The sequence below is a fragment of the Sapajus apella genome, unplaced genomic scaffold, assembly GCF_009761245.1.
Source record: "Sapajus apella isolate SASKATOON/1434 unplaced genomic scaffold, GSC_monkey_1.0 scaffold28, whole genome shotgun sequence".
Lineage (NCBI taxonomy): Eukaryota > Metazoa > Chordata > Mammalia > Primates > Cebidae > Sapajus > Sapajus apella.
The window spans coordinates 24,964,552-24,982,290 of NW_022436968.1; the positions used below are offsets into that span (position 1 = coordinate 24,964,552).

At 37.3% G+C, this 17,739-nt stretch overlaps 2 protein-coding genes across 9 annotated transcripts in view; one reads left to right on the forward strand and one right to left on the reverse strand.

The window, feature by feature from the left end:
- Positions 1 to 1,303: 1,303 nt before the first annotated feature.
- PHOSPHO2 (phosphatase, orphan 2) lies at positions 1,304 to 8,398 on the reverse strand. 6 transcript variants are annotated; one of them, XM_032293043.1, is made up of 4 exons: positions 8,235 to 8,358; positions 7,649 to 7,807; positions 5,995 to 6,165; positions 1,304 to 2,133 (listed from the first exon to the last, which is right to left on the reverse strand). In XM_032293043.1, exon 4 carries the CDS (start codon positions 2,108 to 2,110, stop codon positions 1,385 to 1,387), a length of 726 nt encoding a protein of 241 aa, XP_032148934.1. In that variant the 5' UTR covers positions 2,111 to 2,133; positions 5,995 to 6,165; positions 7,649 to 7,807; positions 8,235 to 8,358; the 3' UTR covers positions 1,304 to 1,384. The 6 variants fall into 6 exon arrangements, with proteins under 6 accessions (XP_032148934.1, XP_032148936.1, XP_032148937.1 ...); XM_032293044.1 differs by having other exon boundaries at positions 1,367 to 2,133; positions 7,649 to 7,681; positions 8,335 to 8,398; XM_032293042.1 differs by having other exon boundaries at positions 1,367 to 2,133; positions 7,649 to 7,681; positions 8,115 to 8,398.
- Positions 8,399 to 8,410: 12 nt separating this feature from the next.
- CCDC173 (coiled-coil domain containing 173) overlaps positions 8,411 to 17,739 on the forward strand; it is a 43,241-nt gene continuing 33,912 nt past the window's right edge. The window contains exons 1-3 of one of the 3 annotated variants that reach the window (XM_032293040.1): positions 8,473 to 8,598; positions 13,755 to 13,862; positions 14,293 to 14,519. In XM_032293040.1, the coding sequence (XP_032148931.1) occupies positions 13,772 to 13,862; positions 14,293 to 14,519 (318 nt within the window). In that variant the 5' untranslated portion in view covers positions 8,473 to 8,598; positions 13,755 to 13,771. Of the gene's footprint in view, positions 8,599 to 13,754; positions 13,863 to 14,292; positions 14,520 to 17,739 lie in introns of all 3 variants that reach the window. The other 2 variants (XM_032293038.1, XM_032293039.1) reach the window with 2 other exon arrangements.

Sequence of the window (17,739 nt, forward strand, 5' to 3'; positions counted from 1 at the left end):
TGTATTTTTAGTAGAGATGGGGTTTCACCATGTTGGCCAGGCTGTTCTTGAACTCCTGACCTCGTGATCTGCCTGCCTCGACCTCCCAAAGTGCTGGGATTACAGGCGTAAGCCACCACACCTGGCCAAATACTGCATTTTTATGGCTAAAACGTGAATCTAGAAATTAGCATGGATTTAGGAAATGTTTTAGATCAGTCGATATTTTACTAATATCCCCATATAAAAGTCTTAAATATTGAGTATTCTTACAAATTATACACAGTATTGAATTGCTCAAGACTGCACTGCCAAATAAAAACAACACAGATTAAACTAGCAAACTGTAGTTGTCTATGGTGCTATGATATAAAGTTAGAATATTTGAAGGACATTAACATGTACTTCATTTCAAAAGGAAAGCCTGAAATTGATGAAAACTTTGATAGTCCATCCCTACCTTTAAAATACACTGATTTTGGAGGATATTATATAAATTTGGCAGCCTTTTATTCTTACGTAAATAAAGCATCAGGCTTTATTTTTAAAGATCTGTAACTACTGGATATACTTTTAAAATAAATAGGCTCATGCCTGTAATCCCAGCACTTTGGGAGGCCGAGGCAGGAGGTTCACCTGAATCCAAGATTTTGAGATCAAGCTGCGCAAAGTAGTGAGACCTCATCTCTACAAAAAAATAACTAAACATTAGCCAGCATGGTGGCGTGAGCCTGTAGTCCTATCTCCTCAGGAAGCTGAGGTGCGAGAATCACTAGAGTCTGGGCAGTTGAGGCTACAATGTGCAGAGATCAAGTCACTGCAATCTAGGATAGGCGACAGATATCTTGTATCAAAAAAGGAGGAATACCTAAGAGAATAAAATATGCCTACTTGTTTCAGGAATAAATTAAAAAAAATAACCTATCAACTACCTTTAGTGGAGACCACTAGCTGTAGCTACCTCAATTCTGTACTTTTTTTCCCACAACTTTTCCTGGGCACATGACTACATGGAATGAAAGCTGTATTTTGCATCCTTCCTTGCAATTTACAAGTGGGGCATTATGACTAAGTCTGGCCAATGACATTTAAAGAGAAGTACTGGGTACAACTTCTGGGAAATTTCTTTAGACAGGGGATGGAACTTTCTCACTGCCCTCCTTCTTGCTGGCCAGAGGGCTTTGTGAGGGCTAGAGCTTCACCAGCAACCTTGGATCATGGGTTGAATGCCAAATGCTGAGGCTGGTAGAGTAACACAGCAATCTTGAAATACTTACCTCTGGAATTTTCATGTTAGAGGAAAAAAAAATTTTTTTTTTTTTTAAAGCCTCTAGCATTTAGGATTTTAGTTTTATGCTGCTGAACCTAATCTTAAGTGATGATACACTTTTCAATTGCTGGCATATTATTCCTTTATTAGAAATTGTAAATGAGAAATTATATCAACACCTGAGGACCAAACTACAACAGAATATTCCATAGGCTCAAGATTTTTAGACATTCTGGAAAGAGTTTTCTGCAAGGTATATTCTTTCCGTGGCATGGCAACATCATCGTTCTTTAAAAAAGTGACTGGACAGACATCATTTCCACCATCACCAATATAAACAATTTGTGTATAATTCACTCCCTGTTGTAGCTGTTTATCTAAAAATTCTATCAAAACTGCCTTTTTGCAAAGATTCTTAGGGCATCGATTGCAAGAATGAGTATGATAATTTTCCACAGTGAGATGACCATTGCTATTAAAAGCTGCTGGATTTGTAAACACTTTATCAAACACGTCATGAAAACCGGCAGCTTCTAAAACCCAATCTATGAAGACCGAATTTGAATCTGAAATAATGATGCAATCAAATTTATCCTTATTCCTTCTTATAAAGTTGAAGAGTTCCACCATCCCTGGAGTGAAAGGCATTGATATCACTGCTCTTTTCATTTCATGTTCTCTTACACCTTTATCTCCCAAATACTTAAAGACTCTGCCCATAAATTCTGTCCAAAATCCTTTTTGATAAGAATCACTTAGTTCAGTAGGAAGCTTTTTGTTTGGAGCACATCGTACAATCCAGGTGTCACTATTGTCATCTATGATTGTATTGTCAAAGTCAAAAACCAGCAAAATTTTCATGGTTCCAGAAGATTTGGATTACCCTGAAAAACAAGAAATATTATTCCCTAAACATGCTCTGTTTATGTGTCTAGCTAAAATATTTATTTAATAAACATAACTAAATGTTAATCTGCTAAAACAAGGAATATAAACAAAGTGATTAAGTATTAAGACCACTACCTAACTAATTTTCCCTAAGAAGCAAAATTCATATTTGAGTACAAAATACATAAAAAGGACACTCATAGTATTATCGTGTTCCTGGGGGCATGTTTCTTATAGAAGTTATAAGACAGAAAAAAATGCATTCTTATTTTCATTAAATCATCAATCACAATCACACTTATTAGATTAAAATATTTACAATAATCCTTATATTAAATAACAGGTCATGTATAACAGACTATGTACTAAACAAAATTCTGAACAAATTTAACATAACATGAAATCCTGCAAGATGTAAAATAACTTTTTTAAAAAAGATATTTACTAACCAAAATAAGCAATGAGGAAAGGATTCCCTATTTAATAAATGGTGCTAGAAGAACTGGCTAGCCATATGCAGATAATTCAAACTGGACCCCTTCCTTATACCATATACAAAAATGAACTTCAGATGGATTAAACACTTAAGTGTAAAACCCAAAACTATAAAGGCCCTAGAAGAAACTAGGCAATACCATTCAGGACACAGTCATGGGCAAAGATTTCATGATAAAGATGCCAAAAGCAAATGCAACGAAAGCAAAAATTGACAAATGCTATCTAATTAAAAAAAAGAGCTTCTGCACAGCAAAAGAAACTATCAACAGAGTAAACAGACAACCTAGAGAATGGGAGAAAATTTTTGCAATCTATCCATCTGACAAAGGTCTAATATCCAGCAAATATTATAAAGTTGAAAAGTTTCACCATCCCTGGAGTCAAAGGCATTGATGTCACCACTGTTTTAATTTTACCTACTCTTTTGCCTTTATCTCCCAAATATTTAAAGACTCTGCCCTTAAAATCTGTCCAAAATCCTTTTTGATAAGAATCATGTAGTTCTGGTGGGGTGCGGTGCCTCACCCCTGTAATCCCAGCACTTTGGGAGGCCAAGCCAGGCAGATCACAAGGTCAGGAGTTCAAGACCAGCCTAGCCAACATGGTGAAACCCTGTCTATACTAAAGATACAAAAAATTAGCTGGGTGCAGTGGTGGGCACCTGCAATCCCAGCTACTCGGGAGGCTGAGGCAGAAGAATCACTTGAACCCAGGAGACAGAGGTTGCAGTGAGCCAAGATCACGCCATTGCACTCCAGCCTGACAGGGCAAGGCTCCATCTCAAAAAAAAAAAAAAAGAATCATGTAGTTTCTTGTTAAGGAACTTAAACAAATTTACAAGAAAAAAAACAGCCCCATTAAGAAGTGGGCAAAGGACATAGACAATTCTGGAAAGAAGACAATACATGCGGCCAACAAATACATGAAAAAAAAGCTCAACATCACTGGTCATTAGAGAAGTGCAAATTAAAACCACAGTGAGATACCATCTCATACCAGTAAGGATGGCTATTATTAAAAAGCTAAAATACAACAGACGCTGGCAATGTTGTGGAGAAAAAGGAATGCTTTTATACCATTAGTACGAGTGTAAATTAGTTCAGCCATTGTGGGAGACAGTGTGACGATTTCTCAAAGACCTAGAGGCAGAAATATCACTTGACCCAGCAAGCCAATTACTTGGTATATACCCAAAAGAATATAAATCATTCTATTATAAAGATACACGCATACATATGTTCACTGCAGCACTGTTCACAATAGCAAAGACATAGAATCAACCTAAATGCCCATCAATGATAGACTGGATAAAGAAAATGTGGTACTTATACACCATGCAGCTATACTATGCAGGAATACTATGCAGCTATAAAAAGGAATGAGATGATGTCCTTCACAGGGACACAGATGGAGCTGGAAGCCACTATCCTCAGCAAACTAATGCAGGAACCAAAAAACAAACAAAGAAACAAAAAACCACTACATGTTCTCACTTATAAGTGGGAGCTGAATCATAAGAACAAATGGAAGGGAACAACACACACTGGGGCCTGTTGGAGGCTGGGAAGTGGGAAGAGGCAGAGCATCATTTAGAACAGCTAGTGGATGCTGGGCTTAATACCTAGGTGATGTGATGATCTGTGCAGCAAACCGTCACGGCACATGTTTTCCTATGTAACAGATCTACACATCCTGCACATGTACCCCTGAATTTAAAAGCAGGAAATAAAAAAATTATATAAGGTATTTAGCTTAAAATCAGTTTCTAAATGCCAATATTATAATTAAATGATTGTTGACACTCTATATGATATTCTAAACAAATCACCTGAGAACTGGAGGCCAATTTAATTCTTCCAAAATAGAAGTAACTTGGTTAAGAGTTTTCACATGTTTATTTATAGCTGCTCTAGATAGTTTAGCTCTAGGGTGCTAAATAATTTGAATACACCTGAGTAATCATACTGTTTATGGTGTGACAATTACTTGTGTCTCTGTTTTCATTAGAAGACAATGAAGGTGATTAATGATAAATCTCAAGAGAAAAGGAAAGAATAAGCTGGTCAACTGACGGTAAGAATAAAAATCATTTATTAAAAAAACTATATAGAATATCCAGAAAAGGATATAATTAATGTGTATAAACAGATAATAATTTTGAGAGTCACTATATGCCAGGCACTGGCCTAAAAACTTTACAATATCATATCATTTAATTGTCACAAACCTATTAAGTAGGAATAATTATTATCCTCTTCTTAAAGATAAATAAACTGGATCTGAAAGTGATTAGGTGTTAGTAAAGTGCCAGAGCTGGAATCTCAGACACAGGCTGACTTGATTCCAAACTTCATGCTTTTAAGTATCAAATTATAGTGCTAAAAAATAGAATATTTAATGACTACTCATTAGTTTAAAAATAAAATACTAAGTAGGTCACTTTGGCAGAAAGGTATTTAATTACATAAAAACATTCATTAGTTTCAAAGTACACGCTAACCATAACACCACCTCTGTGATCCACTTTACAACCATTTTGCGGTTTCTGCAAGAAATCCTAAAAAGGCACAGAACCTCACCAATAAGAAAAAGATCAATTAAAAATGAAAAACATGGCATTTAACCACATATATTCTCCAGTTTATAACCCAGTAGTGAAGACAGAATAGAGCTCTTGATCATGTAAGTATTCTGAATCACTGAGTATTCTGTGTCTCTTAATTTAGCATACCTAGAGAATAATTAGCCTACAGGGGCATCACCTGTTGTGTGAATGTGGCTCGTACATAATATTTTGTTACTCTGGATCCTTTTATCACTAAATGCCTAATCCAGGTGCTTCTGACTCTTGAGATTTAAATATAAAATTCACTTTCCCACAGAAACAGTGAAATAAATAAGGCATAATTGACAATCACATTAGTACTGTAACGAGGCACATTTTAAATTAAACATGCTTTCTGAGAATTCTGAATTTATAATTAAAACAAATTTCAAATGTAACTCACTGCTGTTTAAAAACTGCCTCAAGCCTAAACTTAATTAGCCATAAATTACTGAAATTCCTGAACTATTAGCCTCAAAATAGCAGGAGACTGAGGTAACATAGTTCCCCTGCTGATGTGAAAATGCACTCTAAAAAATTTCACATCTTTTTTTTTTTTTTTTTTTTTTTTTTTTTTTAAAGATGGGGTTTCACCATGATGGCCAGGCTGGTCTTGAACTCCTGACCTCAGGTGATCCACCCACCTCGGCCTCCCAAAGTGCTAGGATTACAGGCGTGAGCCACCGCACCCGGCATATCTTTTTCTATTAGTCTTTTCTCACCACTCAATATAAACCTTTATAAAAATACTTACCCAAATTAGTATTTCCAAGACAATCTTACTTCAGCATTGGAATTAGGACAAACAGTCACAACAATCTTCAATTTTAAACACCAGCCAGTTGTTTTCAAACATTACTCCCATTCTATATACAGGAAACAGAGTCTTCTGGTTTTCAGCAAAAGAATGGAAACTTCTTAACTCCTAAAATTAATAAAAGTATTTCAAAAGCTTTAACATTTGTGTTTTGTAATTATGTTGTCTTTCCTTACATCAGAAAATCATCTCTTGGCAATACGATAAACAAAGTTTTGATTAAACAAAATACGAAATGTTATGTGAAAATAAGTTTTTGTCCAGTGGATAAAATCAAAATGTTAAGCTGATTGAGATTTTCAGAGTCCACTTTTTCTTTTTACTTAATACTAGCGGAATTCCACATTCTATTGTCAATAGACATTCAGAAATTTAGTGCTGTACTTAAAATGTCTCCAAAAATTAAGGATATGCACAAAGATTTAGTTTTAAGAATGCAAATCTATTTTGAAACCAATTTGTTAAAATTCCAAAAAGTTAACTGTTCTCTTCAAAAGCACAATCTGTATCTATTTGGCAAGTCTGCAATGTTTCCATAATGTAACAATATCCTATGTACTTTACACAAAAATTAAAATTAGAAACCACACAGACATCCAAGAATTGGGAATTAATAAGAGATGCATGTGATAGCATATAACAGAATATCCAGCCAGTCAAAGCTACGGTTTTCAGTTCAAATTAATAAGCAAGTCACAAAATAGTGTGTACAGTATAATCCTGTTTCTGTTTTAGAAAATGTTTACTTGTGCAGTGGGATGGTTATGGTTGGTTCAACCATAGTTCACTATTTCTACATTAATTTTGTAATAAAATTTTTTTCCTTCTCAGAATAATTTAAACTCTGTTTCAGATCAGAGTGTATATGTTACCTTCTTAAATGCACAGCAAAGAAAAAAGAGTGGTGGGTATAGGAGACATAACTAGATTGAGTTGGTTGTGACAATCCACAGGTTAGAGCTGGAATCTCGAGTTTGAAGTCAAATGATATCAAATTATACCTGACCACCATGTCAAATCGGCAAGTAATTGACATCAAATCATGAGATTCAATACTTTTTACAACCAATTTTGTTAAAATTCCAGAGAATTTTTGTTGGAAGACAATTCTCTCTGTGTCTCTGGTGGTTCTGCATGTCTTACAAGCAAGGCACTCACTGACTGCCCTTTGCCCTAGACTATTGTCTCAAGGATGTTTGTACGGGGGACAGCCTTGAAAAACATACTTTTTTGTCCAAATGATAAAGATTTGGGTTCCCTAAGCTCAGGTCTCCTTTCCTGTAATTCAACACATTCTACATCTAGGTGACTTCTTGCCCACTTTACATCATCCTGTGGGAACTGGGAGTTGAGGGAACTCAGGCAAAATTGCTGATAGTCTGGCTACCACTGGGAGTAATTCATCCCTGAAATGAATAGGGATGAATGTGTCTTCCATGAAACTGTGTCAGCTAAGTCAGCTTGCAAACAGTAAAACCTCTGATTCTTCCCAGCTCTTAACACCTTTTAAGCTATGCTTCCAAAAACCTACTAGCGCTGTATGTGCACAAACTAATTTCTGTCTACAATATTTTAATTATTGCATACTTACCAGCATTATTATGTGGAACATCTGATCGAAAACCTGAAGAAAAATAACACGACTATGTGTTAGAACTTTCGTTGTTAAAATCGTTTTGTTCTTTCATTTTGAGAGACTCCAATTTGGCGCATAACGTGTACATGTCAGAGCCAACTTGTTAGTAATTATCTGTACATCAATGCGTTAGAAAAGGATCTTTTGAAACCAAGCAAGCAGCTACTCCTAACAGATTTCCGTGGTCATGTATTTACCAAGAAATTTAAATATCTCAAAGGTCCTAACATGAATGTTCTAAACATATCATTAAGTTTTAACATTCCTATTTAAAAAAACCAGCCCCATCTAGTCCTGACCGTGCCTCAGAAACCAAAGGATTTTAAAACAGCGTTATGTCAACGAATCTGCGGGTTTTTATAGAGAAGGGGGGCTTTGCTCCTCACATTCCACCCGCAAGGAGATGTGCGGGCTCACACACCTGCCAGCTCCACCCCGAGGGCAGGCATGAGACCCAGTTGGCGGTCTTCCCGCGTGGGGCGCGCACCAGGTGGGGATGGGAGTAGCAGGCAGGGCGGGGGCCCAGGGATTTCTCACTGACCCAGGCCCGCCGTCTGCAGCCGCCCCGGCGCCCGTGACGCTCCTGCGGGTTCAGTCCTTTGGCCTTGCCCCACGCCTGCCCGCTAGGCCGCCCCACTCACAAGCCCGGCTCTTGGGCGCAGGCGCCTCTCTTCTCTAGCCGGACTGCCAACTACAGCACCTTCCTTGTTCCTCCGGGAAGGCTGCCGTCACTTCCGGCGGCGTTGCCGAGCAACCGCGTGGTTCGAGAAACACTCCGCTGGCTGGAGTCGGCGGCGTATGGCTGCGCCGGAGTCACTTTTCCAAATTTGGGAGCACCATGGGTACCTCGTCCGAGATACTGGTACGGTTCGGACGGCGCTGTGGACAATCAAAGGAAAGCACAGGTGAGCGAAACTGACCCATTCAGGGACAGGGATTGTTTTGGACCCCCGGCAGGGAGAGGTGAGGATGCTGAATGAGGACTTCAGTTGCCTATTGAAATGAACTTCAACAAGTCGAAAGCATCTTCAATAAGCATCTTTGGGCTCTGTGGAAGCTAGGTCGTCTTGCCCTTAGGTGAATGAGTGGAGGAGAGAAACAGGGAGTGGACGTGGGAGAATGTTTGCAAAAATAGGGGTGGAGAAAAGAGGAAATCAGAGACACCCACAACCCCCATCCCCCCCGCCGCCCCCCCTCCCCCCCGCTGCACCCCCCATCTCCTCCGCTGCACCCCACACCGGCCCCCATCACTCCCTCTGCCCCAGGCTGACCTGAAACCGCGCAGTTGCAGCTCTGAGAGTCTGGGCTTTGTTAAATTTACCGCACGCTTAAAGTTTGTTATTCACTGATTCTGTTGAAATATCTCTCGGAAATATAAGCGACCTCTTTAGAGTCTTGGCTCTGCTGCAAGCCTGCTGATTGGTGTTTACTAAAAGTCTCTGAAGGAAATATCTCCATTTCCTCCTCTCTGAAGTAAAGATCTCTAAGTTAAATGCTTTCATAGAGTTAAAAAATAAAAGTCAGACGACATAAAGTACTGTAATTCAGATGACCTATTATAACAATTTGATTTTGGAATAGAAATAGACTTCTAAAGAACTCTATCAATTCTAACTACGACTGTTTAAGTCTGTAAATTAGCAATTAATGTTGTCATGGTAACAACTAGACCTTTGGCAATTTGAAGTATCTTCATGTCATTGCCCAAGCTTCTGAAGCAATAGTGCCGCAGGGTGAGAGCCAGCCATTTCTTCACTACTACATATTTATGCAGTGAAGGTTTTATGAGGTTAGCAGCGGACTTTTGCATGTAAAAGGAGAGAGACAGTACTAATATGGCAGGTATTGAAAAAGCACAATTACTCCCACACATTCACTTTCCTGCATATGCATTTCTGCATTACCTGATTTAGATTTACCTAATAGTTGTTAAATAATGTTTGTGGCAGCTGGCTCAAAAGCTTCCATCTGAGTCTCATTGCTAAATTTTAATCTCCACTTGGAGGGGAAGTTTAAGTAGGGGAAGTTTAAGTAGGGGTTCAAAGATGGGTACAGCTATTTGTAAAACAAATAATTTATAAAGATTTAGTGGGGTGACATCAGCCAGAATGGTGAAATAGGATCTATGCCTGCAATCCTCTCCTCCATAAAATCAACAAGAACAGTGGCAAAAATCATCAATATCAGCTTTTTCAGAACTCTGGAAATTAACCAAAGGTTTGCAACAATCTGGGGAGTATTTACTAAAGGAAAATAGCTGAATTTTTGTAACAACAGCAAGGTTTTTGGCATTTTAACTTGCCATAGTCCTATACTTTTCTCCCAGTGCCATGGCAGCCTAGATAACCACAGCAATCACAGTGAAAAATAGTGACTTAGCAACTTGTAGAGGGTACAAAACAGAATTTGACCCACTTCAAAGCCAGATAACTGTTATTATTTGACATGACTGATAGTTCCTTGGAAAATCTCACTCATGAGGCTTATTATTATTTGGTCTGACTTCAAGCTTACCAAGTATGTTTGTCAAATGATCAGTGGCAATTTTAACTATCACAGCTACCTGAGACATTGCCGTAGTTTGAATGTGTCCTCTAAAAAGCATGTGTGGGAACTTAATCCCCAATATAATAATGTTGGGAGGAAGGGACTAATGAGAGGTGATTAGGTCGTGAGGGCAGAGTAAAGGGATTAATGCCATTATCTTGGGAGTGGGTTCATTATAAATGTGGGAAGGTAGGCCTCCCCCCTCCCCCTCCCCTCCCCCCTCCCTCCTCCCCCTCCCTTCCCCCCTGCGTGTTCCCCCCACCCCCACCCTTTCTTTGCTGTTTTGCCATGTAATGCCTTCCATCATATTATGATGCAGCAAGAAAGCCCCTGCTAGATGCTGGCACCTTGATATTGGGTTTCTCAGCTTCCAGAACCATAAGCCAATAAATTTCTATTCTTTATAAATTACCCAGTCCCAGGTATCCTAATAGCATGAAATAGGCTGGCAGTGATACAGTTGGTGGCAAACAAACTGACCAAAAAACTGAAAAGGATCAGTTGGAAAGTGATATGTCCATAGGGGCTTTGGAAAGCTTCTAGATTTGGGAATCTAGAAAGCCAAATGCATGCGTAGAGCTATGTACATGCTCAGGAAAGACCTGGACCACAGAGACATTGTCAACAACAGCAACAACAATAAAAAGGAATTAAGTATTGATACATTCTACAATGTGTGTGAACCTTGAAAACATTCTTTGAGTGAAAGAAGACAGATATAAAAAGTATGATTCCATGCATATGAAATGTCTTGAATAGGCAAATCCATAGAGCCAGAAAGTAGATTAATGGTTACCAGGAGCTGTGAGGAGGAGAGGGCTGCTAATGCATACAGAGCTTCCTTCTGGGGTGATGAAAATGTTCTGAATTAAATAGTGGTGATAGTTGCCCAGCTTTGTGAATAGAGTAAAAACTGTTGAGTGAATAAATATTCACCCTTTACAGTGGTGAATTTTTATATGTATTATAACTCAATAAAAAGATGATCTAATCCATGGAAAATGTGTCAATATGGCAGGTACATGGACTGATTTTAGATACTTTAGGTAACTTGCCACTGCCTTTGTCCCCTCTCTCCTGCTTGTGAGTCTGCCTATTTATATTCTCTCTCTGTCCATCTGTCTCTGTCTTTCATGTCCCTTCATTCAACTGTGGCCTGCCCTCTTGAACTTCTCTAACAGCCTCTACTAACATTGTATGAGAACCACTGTGAGGTAGGAATCTTGGAAGTCAGACTGCCCTATAAGAACTAAATTTTACATCAACCAGTGGATTAAAGCGGGGATATATGAAATCATCTATAACTCTGATCTTAACCAAGGCTTTCCTGATCTTCAAAGTACGGGGGAACTTTGCCCCAACTTCAGTGGCCTGAGATAGTAAAAAGCCTTTCCCAAGTTTCCTGTTGTCTTCATTTTTTTCTTTGTGGTTACCCACCTCTATTCCTGCGTTTGTGGTTCTCTTTGTTCATTGTTGTATCAGAGTCCATGAAAAGATCTACTTATATAAAACATCCTGTGAACACAGTTACTATAGATTTGAGATGTCAAAGAGGAGGGATCATGCTGTGTACTGCATAGCTTGCTAAAATCCTGCTCTCCTGCCACCACTGTCAAGGCCACTTACCACTGTATGCTTTGTGGGGAGCATCTCCTGCCAGAATGGGCCATTGGCTCTACTGAGCCTCTTTAGAATTTTGGTGAATTAAATTTTCTGCATTTTATTTCACATATTAAAGAATGAGAATGACTCTCAGGTCAGACAAAAATATTAACATGCCTAGCAATTTGTTAATCAAAAGGCAGATGGTTTAACTTAGAGGCGGTTGTTTGGTTAGCTTCTGATAGCAAGTAACACAAGCCAAGGTGAGCTGGTCTAGGCAAAATAAAGGAAATTTGTTACAAGGATATAAGGATATATTGGTCATGACTCTTAAGTGGAACAGGGTCCTGAATCAAGTTACACCACAATCCCCAGATAGGGGAGACACAATATTCTCCTTTTTGTTGTAACTACTATGAGTTATATCAGTCATTTGCAACTAAAGAGTCATGATGATACTCTTCGCAACTCAAGATAATACTCTTTACAGCTAAAGAGTCATGATAAAGTCAGCTTTGTTTGGCTTTATTCTGCATGCAGATGTTTGGTATGTGGTAGGCAAGACAGAACCTGTGGTTTAAACTCAACACTTTAGCCACCAGCTTCTAACTGCTTTTCTTTCAGTGTCTTTCTCTTTCTGGAACCACGTGATTTTCTTCCTTCTGCCTTTCTCTCTACTTCTGTTTCATTCTTCTCCTCATACAAATAGTAAAAATAATAATAGCTAATATTTGTTGAGAACATATTATGTACCTGGTGCTAGTCTAAATTCTTTACATACAGTAGGTACTGTTAATGACCCCATTTTACAATTAAGGAAACAAACTCACAAGGGTTAAGTAATTTTGTCTACATTCATATAGTTAATATATGGTGTGTTTAGAAAAAGTTCAGGTAGTCTGACTCCAGAATCCACACTCTTACCCACTCTGCTATCCTACCTTTGTTATGCCTGTGGCTACCTATCATTGTTCAAATGACTTTCCTATTTTGGTGAATCTCCTTCCTTTGATGTCCTACCTCCTTAAGATAGAAGGCAGAATTCATGTTTTCAGCTTCCCTTACAGCTGGAGTACAAGCATGGGATAAAGACTCAGCCAATCAATTTTACATATGCCAGATTGATAGTCTGAAGAGAGCAATATAAGGAAGCAAACAGCGTGTTGAATCAATTTGTGAGTGTGTGTGTAGAAAATGGCAACAAAAGTGTACCAATTTCAGAGGCAACGGTGGTGCAGATTCAAGTATATGGTATCCAGTGGGGCAAGTTGTAAATGGGGCAAGTTGAGATGCCTACACAAAGCCCGTTGCCGTGTGCCCTCCCTGGAACCTCTTGATGTGGTTTGTATGATGTTTTGCATATATAGCTTATATGGATGACTATAGCTCTCTACGAGATTGAAAATCCATTACTTAATGCCCCTGAATGAATTTCTTTTCTGCCTAAACTAGTTAGAGTAAGTTTGGCTGGTAATAATTAAGAACCTCAATTGATTAAATGGGTAGGACCATTTTTCCAAGGAGAGCTGTTAGGAGTTCCACTGTGTGATTTAGGATGCTTTGAATTCATATAACAGAACACCCAATTCAGTCATCTTCAAAAATAAGGACATTTGTTCACTTACATAACAGGAACTCCAGGCTTCAGGTTAAGTTGATTAGCAGAACAATGAGATCATTATTGCCTCAGATTCTTCCTTCGTGTTTTCTTCACAGTAACAGCTTCTTTGCAATAATAGCTTCATTCAAGGCTGGTTTCTCTTGTGGTTGTAGGATGGCTATTTATCTTTCTTTCTTGCTTCCTTGTTCATACCTAGCTTGAGAGTCTTTTGGATGTCTTTCCCAGAAGAACAAGGAAGAAAGTTTCTATAAGTTGCAAGTAAACATTTTATCCTGTTTCTTTGCTTTTTAGAGGAATAATGATTGACAATGAAGATCCAAGTGTTCTTAAACCGATTAGGCCCACCCTGGGACTACAGTGAGTTCTCCAAATTGTGTTGCTGCTGCTCAGCAGGAAGAGGTTAAAGTCAGTCATAATGGCTACACCCCCAAAAGATGAACACCCACAGTTATCCATTTATAAACTGCCACTTTGTTAACTTTGAAAAATGCTTTTATAACAAGCTGTTGGAATAGATATTGATAGAAGAGCTCTATTTTAAACATGAGGATACTGAGATTCCAAAAAGTTAAATGACTTGCCTGAGTTTACACAGTAAGGAAGTGATTAAGCAAGGACTCAAATACATGTCTTCTGATTTCAAGACCTTGTATTTTTTTTCCACTTAATCATAGCTGTTCTTAGGATAACAAGAGTAAATTAAGTATTCGAAATAATTTTCAGTTATCATGCCAATGTCGGAACTTCTGAGAAAAATATCACTTAAACTGTTCCTGAAAGTCTTTAATAATCTTTTGTTTTTTTTTTTTTTTTTTTTACAATTTATTAGAAATAAAAAACTCTGAAGAAGATCAAGGTCTCTATCCACCTCTTCTACCTAGTAAAGTAGATCTCCAGCAGGTCACCATAATTCCACACGATGAGTGGAAAAAGATTCAAGATAGCCTTGACAGGCTGACAAGAGAAGCAGCATGTCTCCGTGCAGAAAGAAAGGCAAAGAAAGAAATGCATTTGCGATCCCAAGAAGTGGTAAAACATTGGACTAATACATATGCAGTAAGTATTAACCACTCAGGAGTACACATGCACTGAAGATTTACTCTTGTTTCATAGTAATCTTATGCTGCTTTTATAAAATTTTTTACATGTAAAATTTCATAAAAATGCATTGAAACACATTTTCAACAGTGTTATGTAGGTAAAAGTGATATACAATGAATCAGACATATTTGAAATGTATAATCCTATAATTTCGACATATGTATAAACCACCAAAGCTGTCATTACTATAGGATAATGAACATGTTCTTCACCCCAAAATTTCTTCATGACCTGTTTTATTCCCTCTCATTCCTCCTTGCTCCTCCTCCAAATCCATAGGTAACCACTGATTTACTTCCTATTACAGATTTTATTCAGTACAATGACTTTGAGATTCATTCATGTTGTGGATATCAATTGTTAATTTTTATTGCTGAATAGTATTCCATTGTATGGATATACCACAGTTTGTTTATTTGGTCACTTTCTGATGGTTGACATCAATGAAATGTTAACATTTGAATTGTTTTTTTTTTTTTGTTTTGCTATTACAAACAAAGCTGCTGTGAACATTCATGTAAAAGTCTATGTATGGACATATGCTTCCATTTCTCTTGGTAGATATCTTAGTGTAGAATGGCTGTCTTTTATGATAGGTATATATATAACTTTGTAAGACACTTCCAAACTCTTTTCCAAAGTAGTTGTAATTTTGAAGTCTCAACAGTAATCTTTGAGAGTTCTATTTCCTCTACAGTCTCAACAAAAGTTGGTATAGTTGGTCTTTTTAATTATAGATATTCTAATAGGTGTAAAATATCTCATTATGGTTTTAATTTGAATTTCTCTAAATAAAAATGATGTTGAAGATCTCTTAATGAACTTATTTTCTACCCGTATATCTTCTTTGGTGATGTATCTGTTCAAATATTTTGCCCAGTTTAAAATTAGTTTTATTATTGAGCTTAGATAATTTTTAAACTATATTCCAAATACAAGTCCATTATTAGGTATTCGACTTGAAAATATTTTCTTCCACTCTGTGTCTTGACTTTTCATTTCCTTACTATATCTTTTGAAAAGCAAAAGTGCTTACTTTTAATAAAGTGTGGTCTGTCAGTTTTCCTTGTATGTATCATTCTTTTAGCGGCTTATCCAAAAAATCTTTATGTAATCTGATATCACAGAGATTTTTCTCCTGTTTTCTTTTAGAAGTTTAAAAATTTTAGATTTCACCAAATGCTGCATGTTCCCACTTATAAGTGGGAGCTAAATGTTGAGTATACATGAACCCCGAGAAGGGGGTAGTAGACACTGGCACCTGCTTAAGTGTGGAGGAGGGTGGAAAGAAGATGAGGATGAAAAAACTACCTATTGGGTATTATGCTGATTACCTGGGTGACAGAATATCTGTACACCAAATCCTCGTGACATGCACTTTACCTATGTAACAAGCCTGCACATGTGCCCCTTGAACCTAAAATAAAAGTTGGAAAGAAAAATATTTTTTAAGATTTCATGTTTAGGCCTATGGACCATTTAAAATATATGTTTATATGCAGTGAAGTGTTAATTTTGTGTGTGTGTGTGTGTTTGTGTATGAAGATCCCATTGTTCTTCTATAATTTATTGAAAATACTATTCTTTATCCACTAAATTGCCTTTGCACTTTTCTTGAAAATCTAGTTACGTATATATATGCAAGCAGCATTTCTGCACTATCCTGTTTCATTGCTCTATTTATCTTTACTCCAATAATACAGCCTTGATAACTGTAGATTTAATAACAGGTCTTAAAATCAGTTCTTTTTCAAAGATTTTTTGGCTATTCTAGGTCCTTTGCACATCCTTATCAATTTTATTTATTTATTTATTTATTTAGAAATGGAGTTTCACTCTGTCACCCAGGCTGGAGTACAGTGGCGTAATCTTGGCTCACAGCAACCTCCTTCTCCCAGGTTCAAGCAGTTCTCCTGTCTCAGCTTCCTGAGTAGCTGGACCCTGGCTAATTTTTGTATTTTTAGTAGAGACAGGGGTTTCACCATGTTGGCCAGGCTGGTCTGGAACTCTTGACCTCAAGTGATCTGCCAGCCTCAGCCTCCCAAAGTGGGATTACAGGTGTGAGCCACTGCATCCAGCCATTATTAATTTTAGAATTTGCTTGTCAATTCCTGCAAAATTTCTGGCTGGAATTTTGATTGGGATTATGTTGGATCTCTAGATCAATTTGGAGATAATTACATTTTGACAATATTGAATCTTCTGAACCATGAACATACTCTATTTGTTTAAGTCTTAATTTCTGTTAGCAGTGTTTTATAGTTTTCAGTATTTAGGTTTTATACATCTTTTGTTGGATTTATCCCTAAGTATTTAATATTTTTAATTTTATGGTAAATGGTATTTTTTAAAAGTTTTAATCTGCTATTATTAGCTATAGAAATGCAGTTAATTTTTCCTATATTGATTTTGTATCCTGCAACATAGCTAATCTCACTTATTAGTTCTAGTGCCTTCTTGGTAGATTCCATCAGATTTTCTATATAGGCAATCATGGCATCAGAGAATAAAGACCATTTTAATTCTTTCTTTCCAATCTGGATGAATATTTCTTTTTCTTAACTTACTGCACTGACTAGAAGCTCCAGTATAATATTGAATAAATGTAGTGAAGGTAGATATTCTTGCCTTATTCCTGACTTTGGGGAAAAAGTACTCATTCTTCCACCTTTAAGTATGATGCTAAGTATACAGTTTTTGTAGATGTCACTAATCAAATTGAAATTGCCTTCTATATCAAAATTGTTGAGTGTTTTGGTTCTTTTGAAATCAGGAATGGATGTTAGATTTTTTAAAATACTTTTTTGATGTCTATTAAGATTACCAGCAGCAAGACTGTCAATAAACTCATAGTAGTAAAAACTGTGATATAGACACAGAGATTGACAAAATAATAGGTCAGACGAGAGAACCTGGAAACAAACCCATGTTCCATATAGGAACTTGACATATGTCAAAAATGTCATTGCAAGTAGGAAAGGAAAGGATGGGAATTCAACAACTGATACTGGGATAATTGGCATATGAAAGAGATTAAACTATATCTCAATGATACAGAATACAGGAAAATAGATTTCAGCCAGACTAAATACCTAAATTTAAAAGGCAAAACACTGGCCGGACGCAGTGGCTCAAGCCTGTAATCCCAGCACTTTGGGAGGCTGAGGCGGGTGGA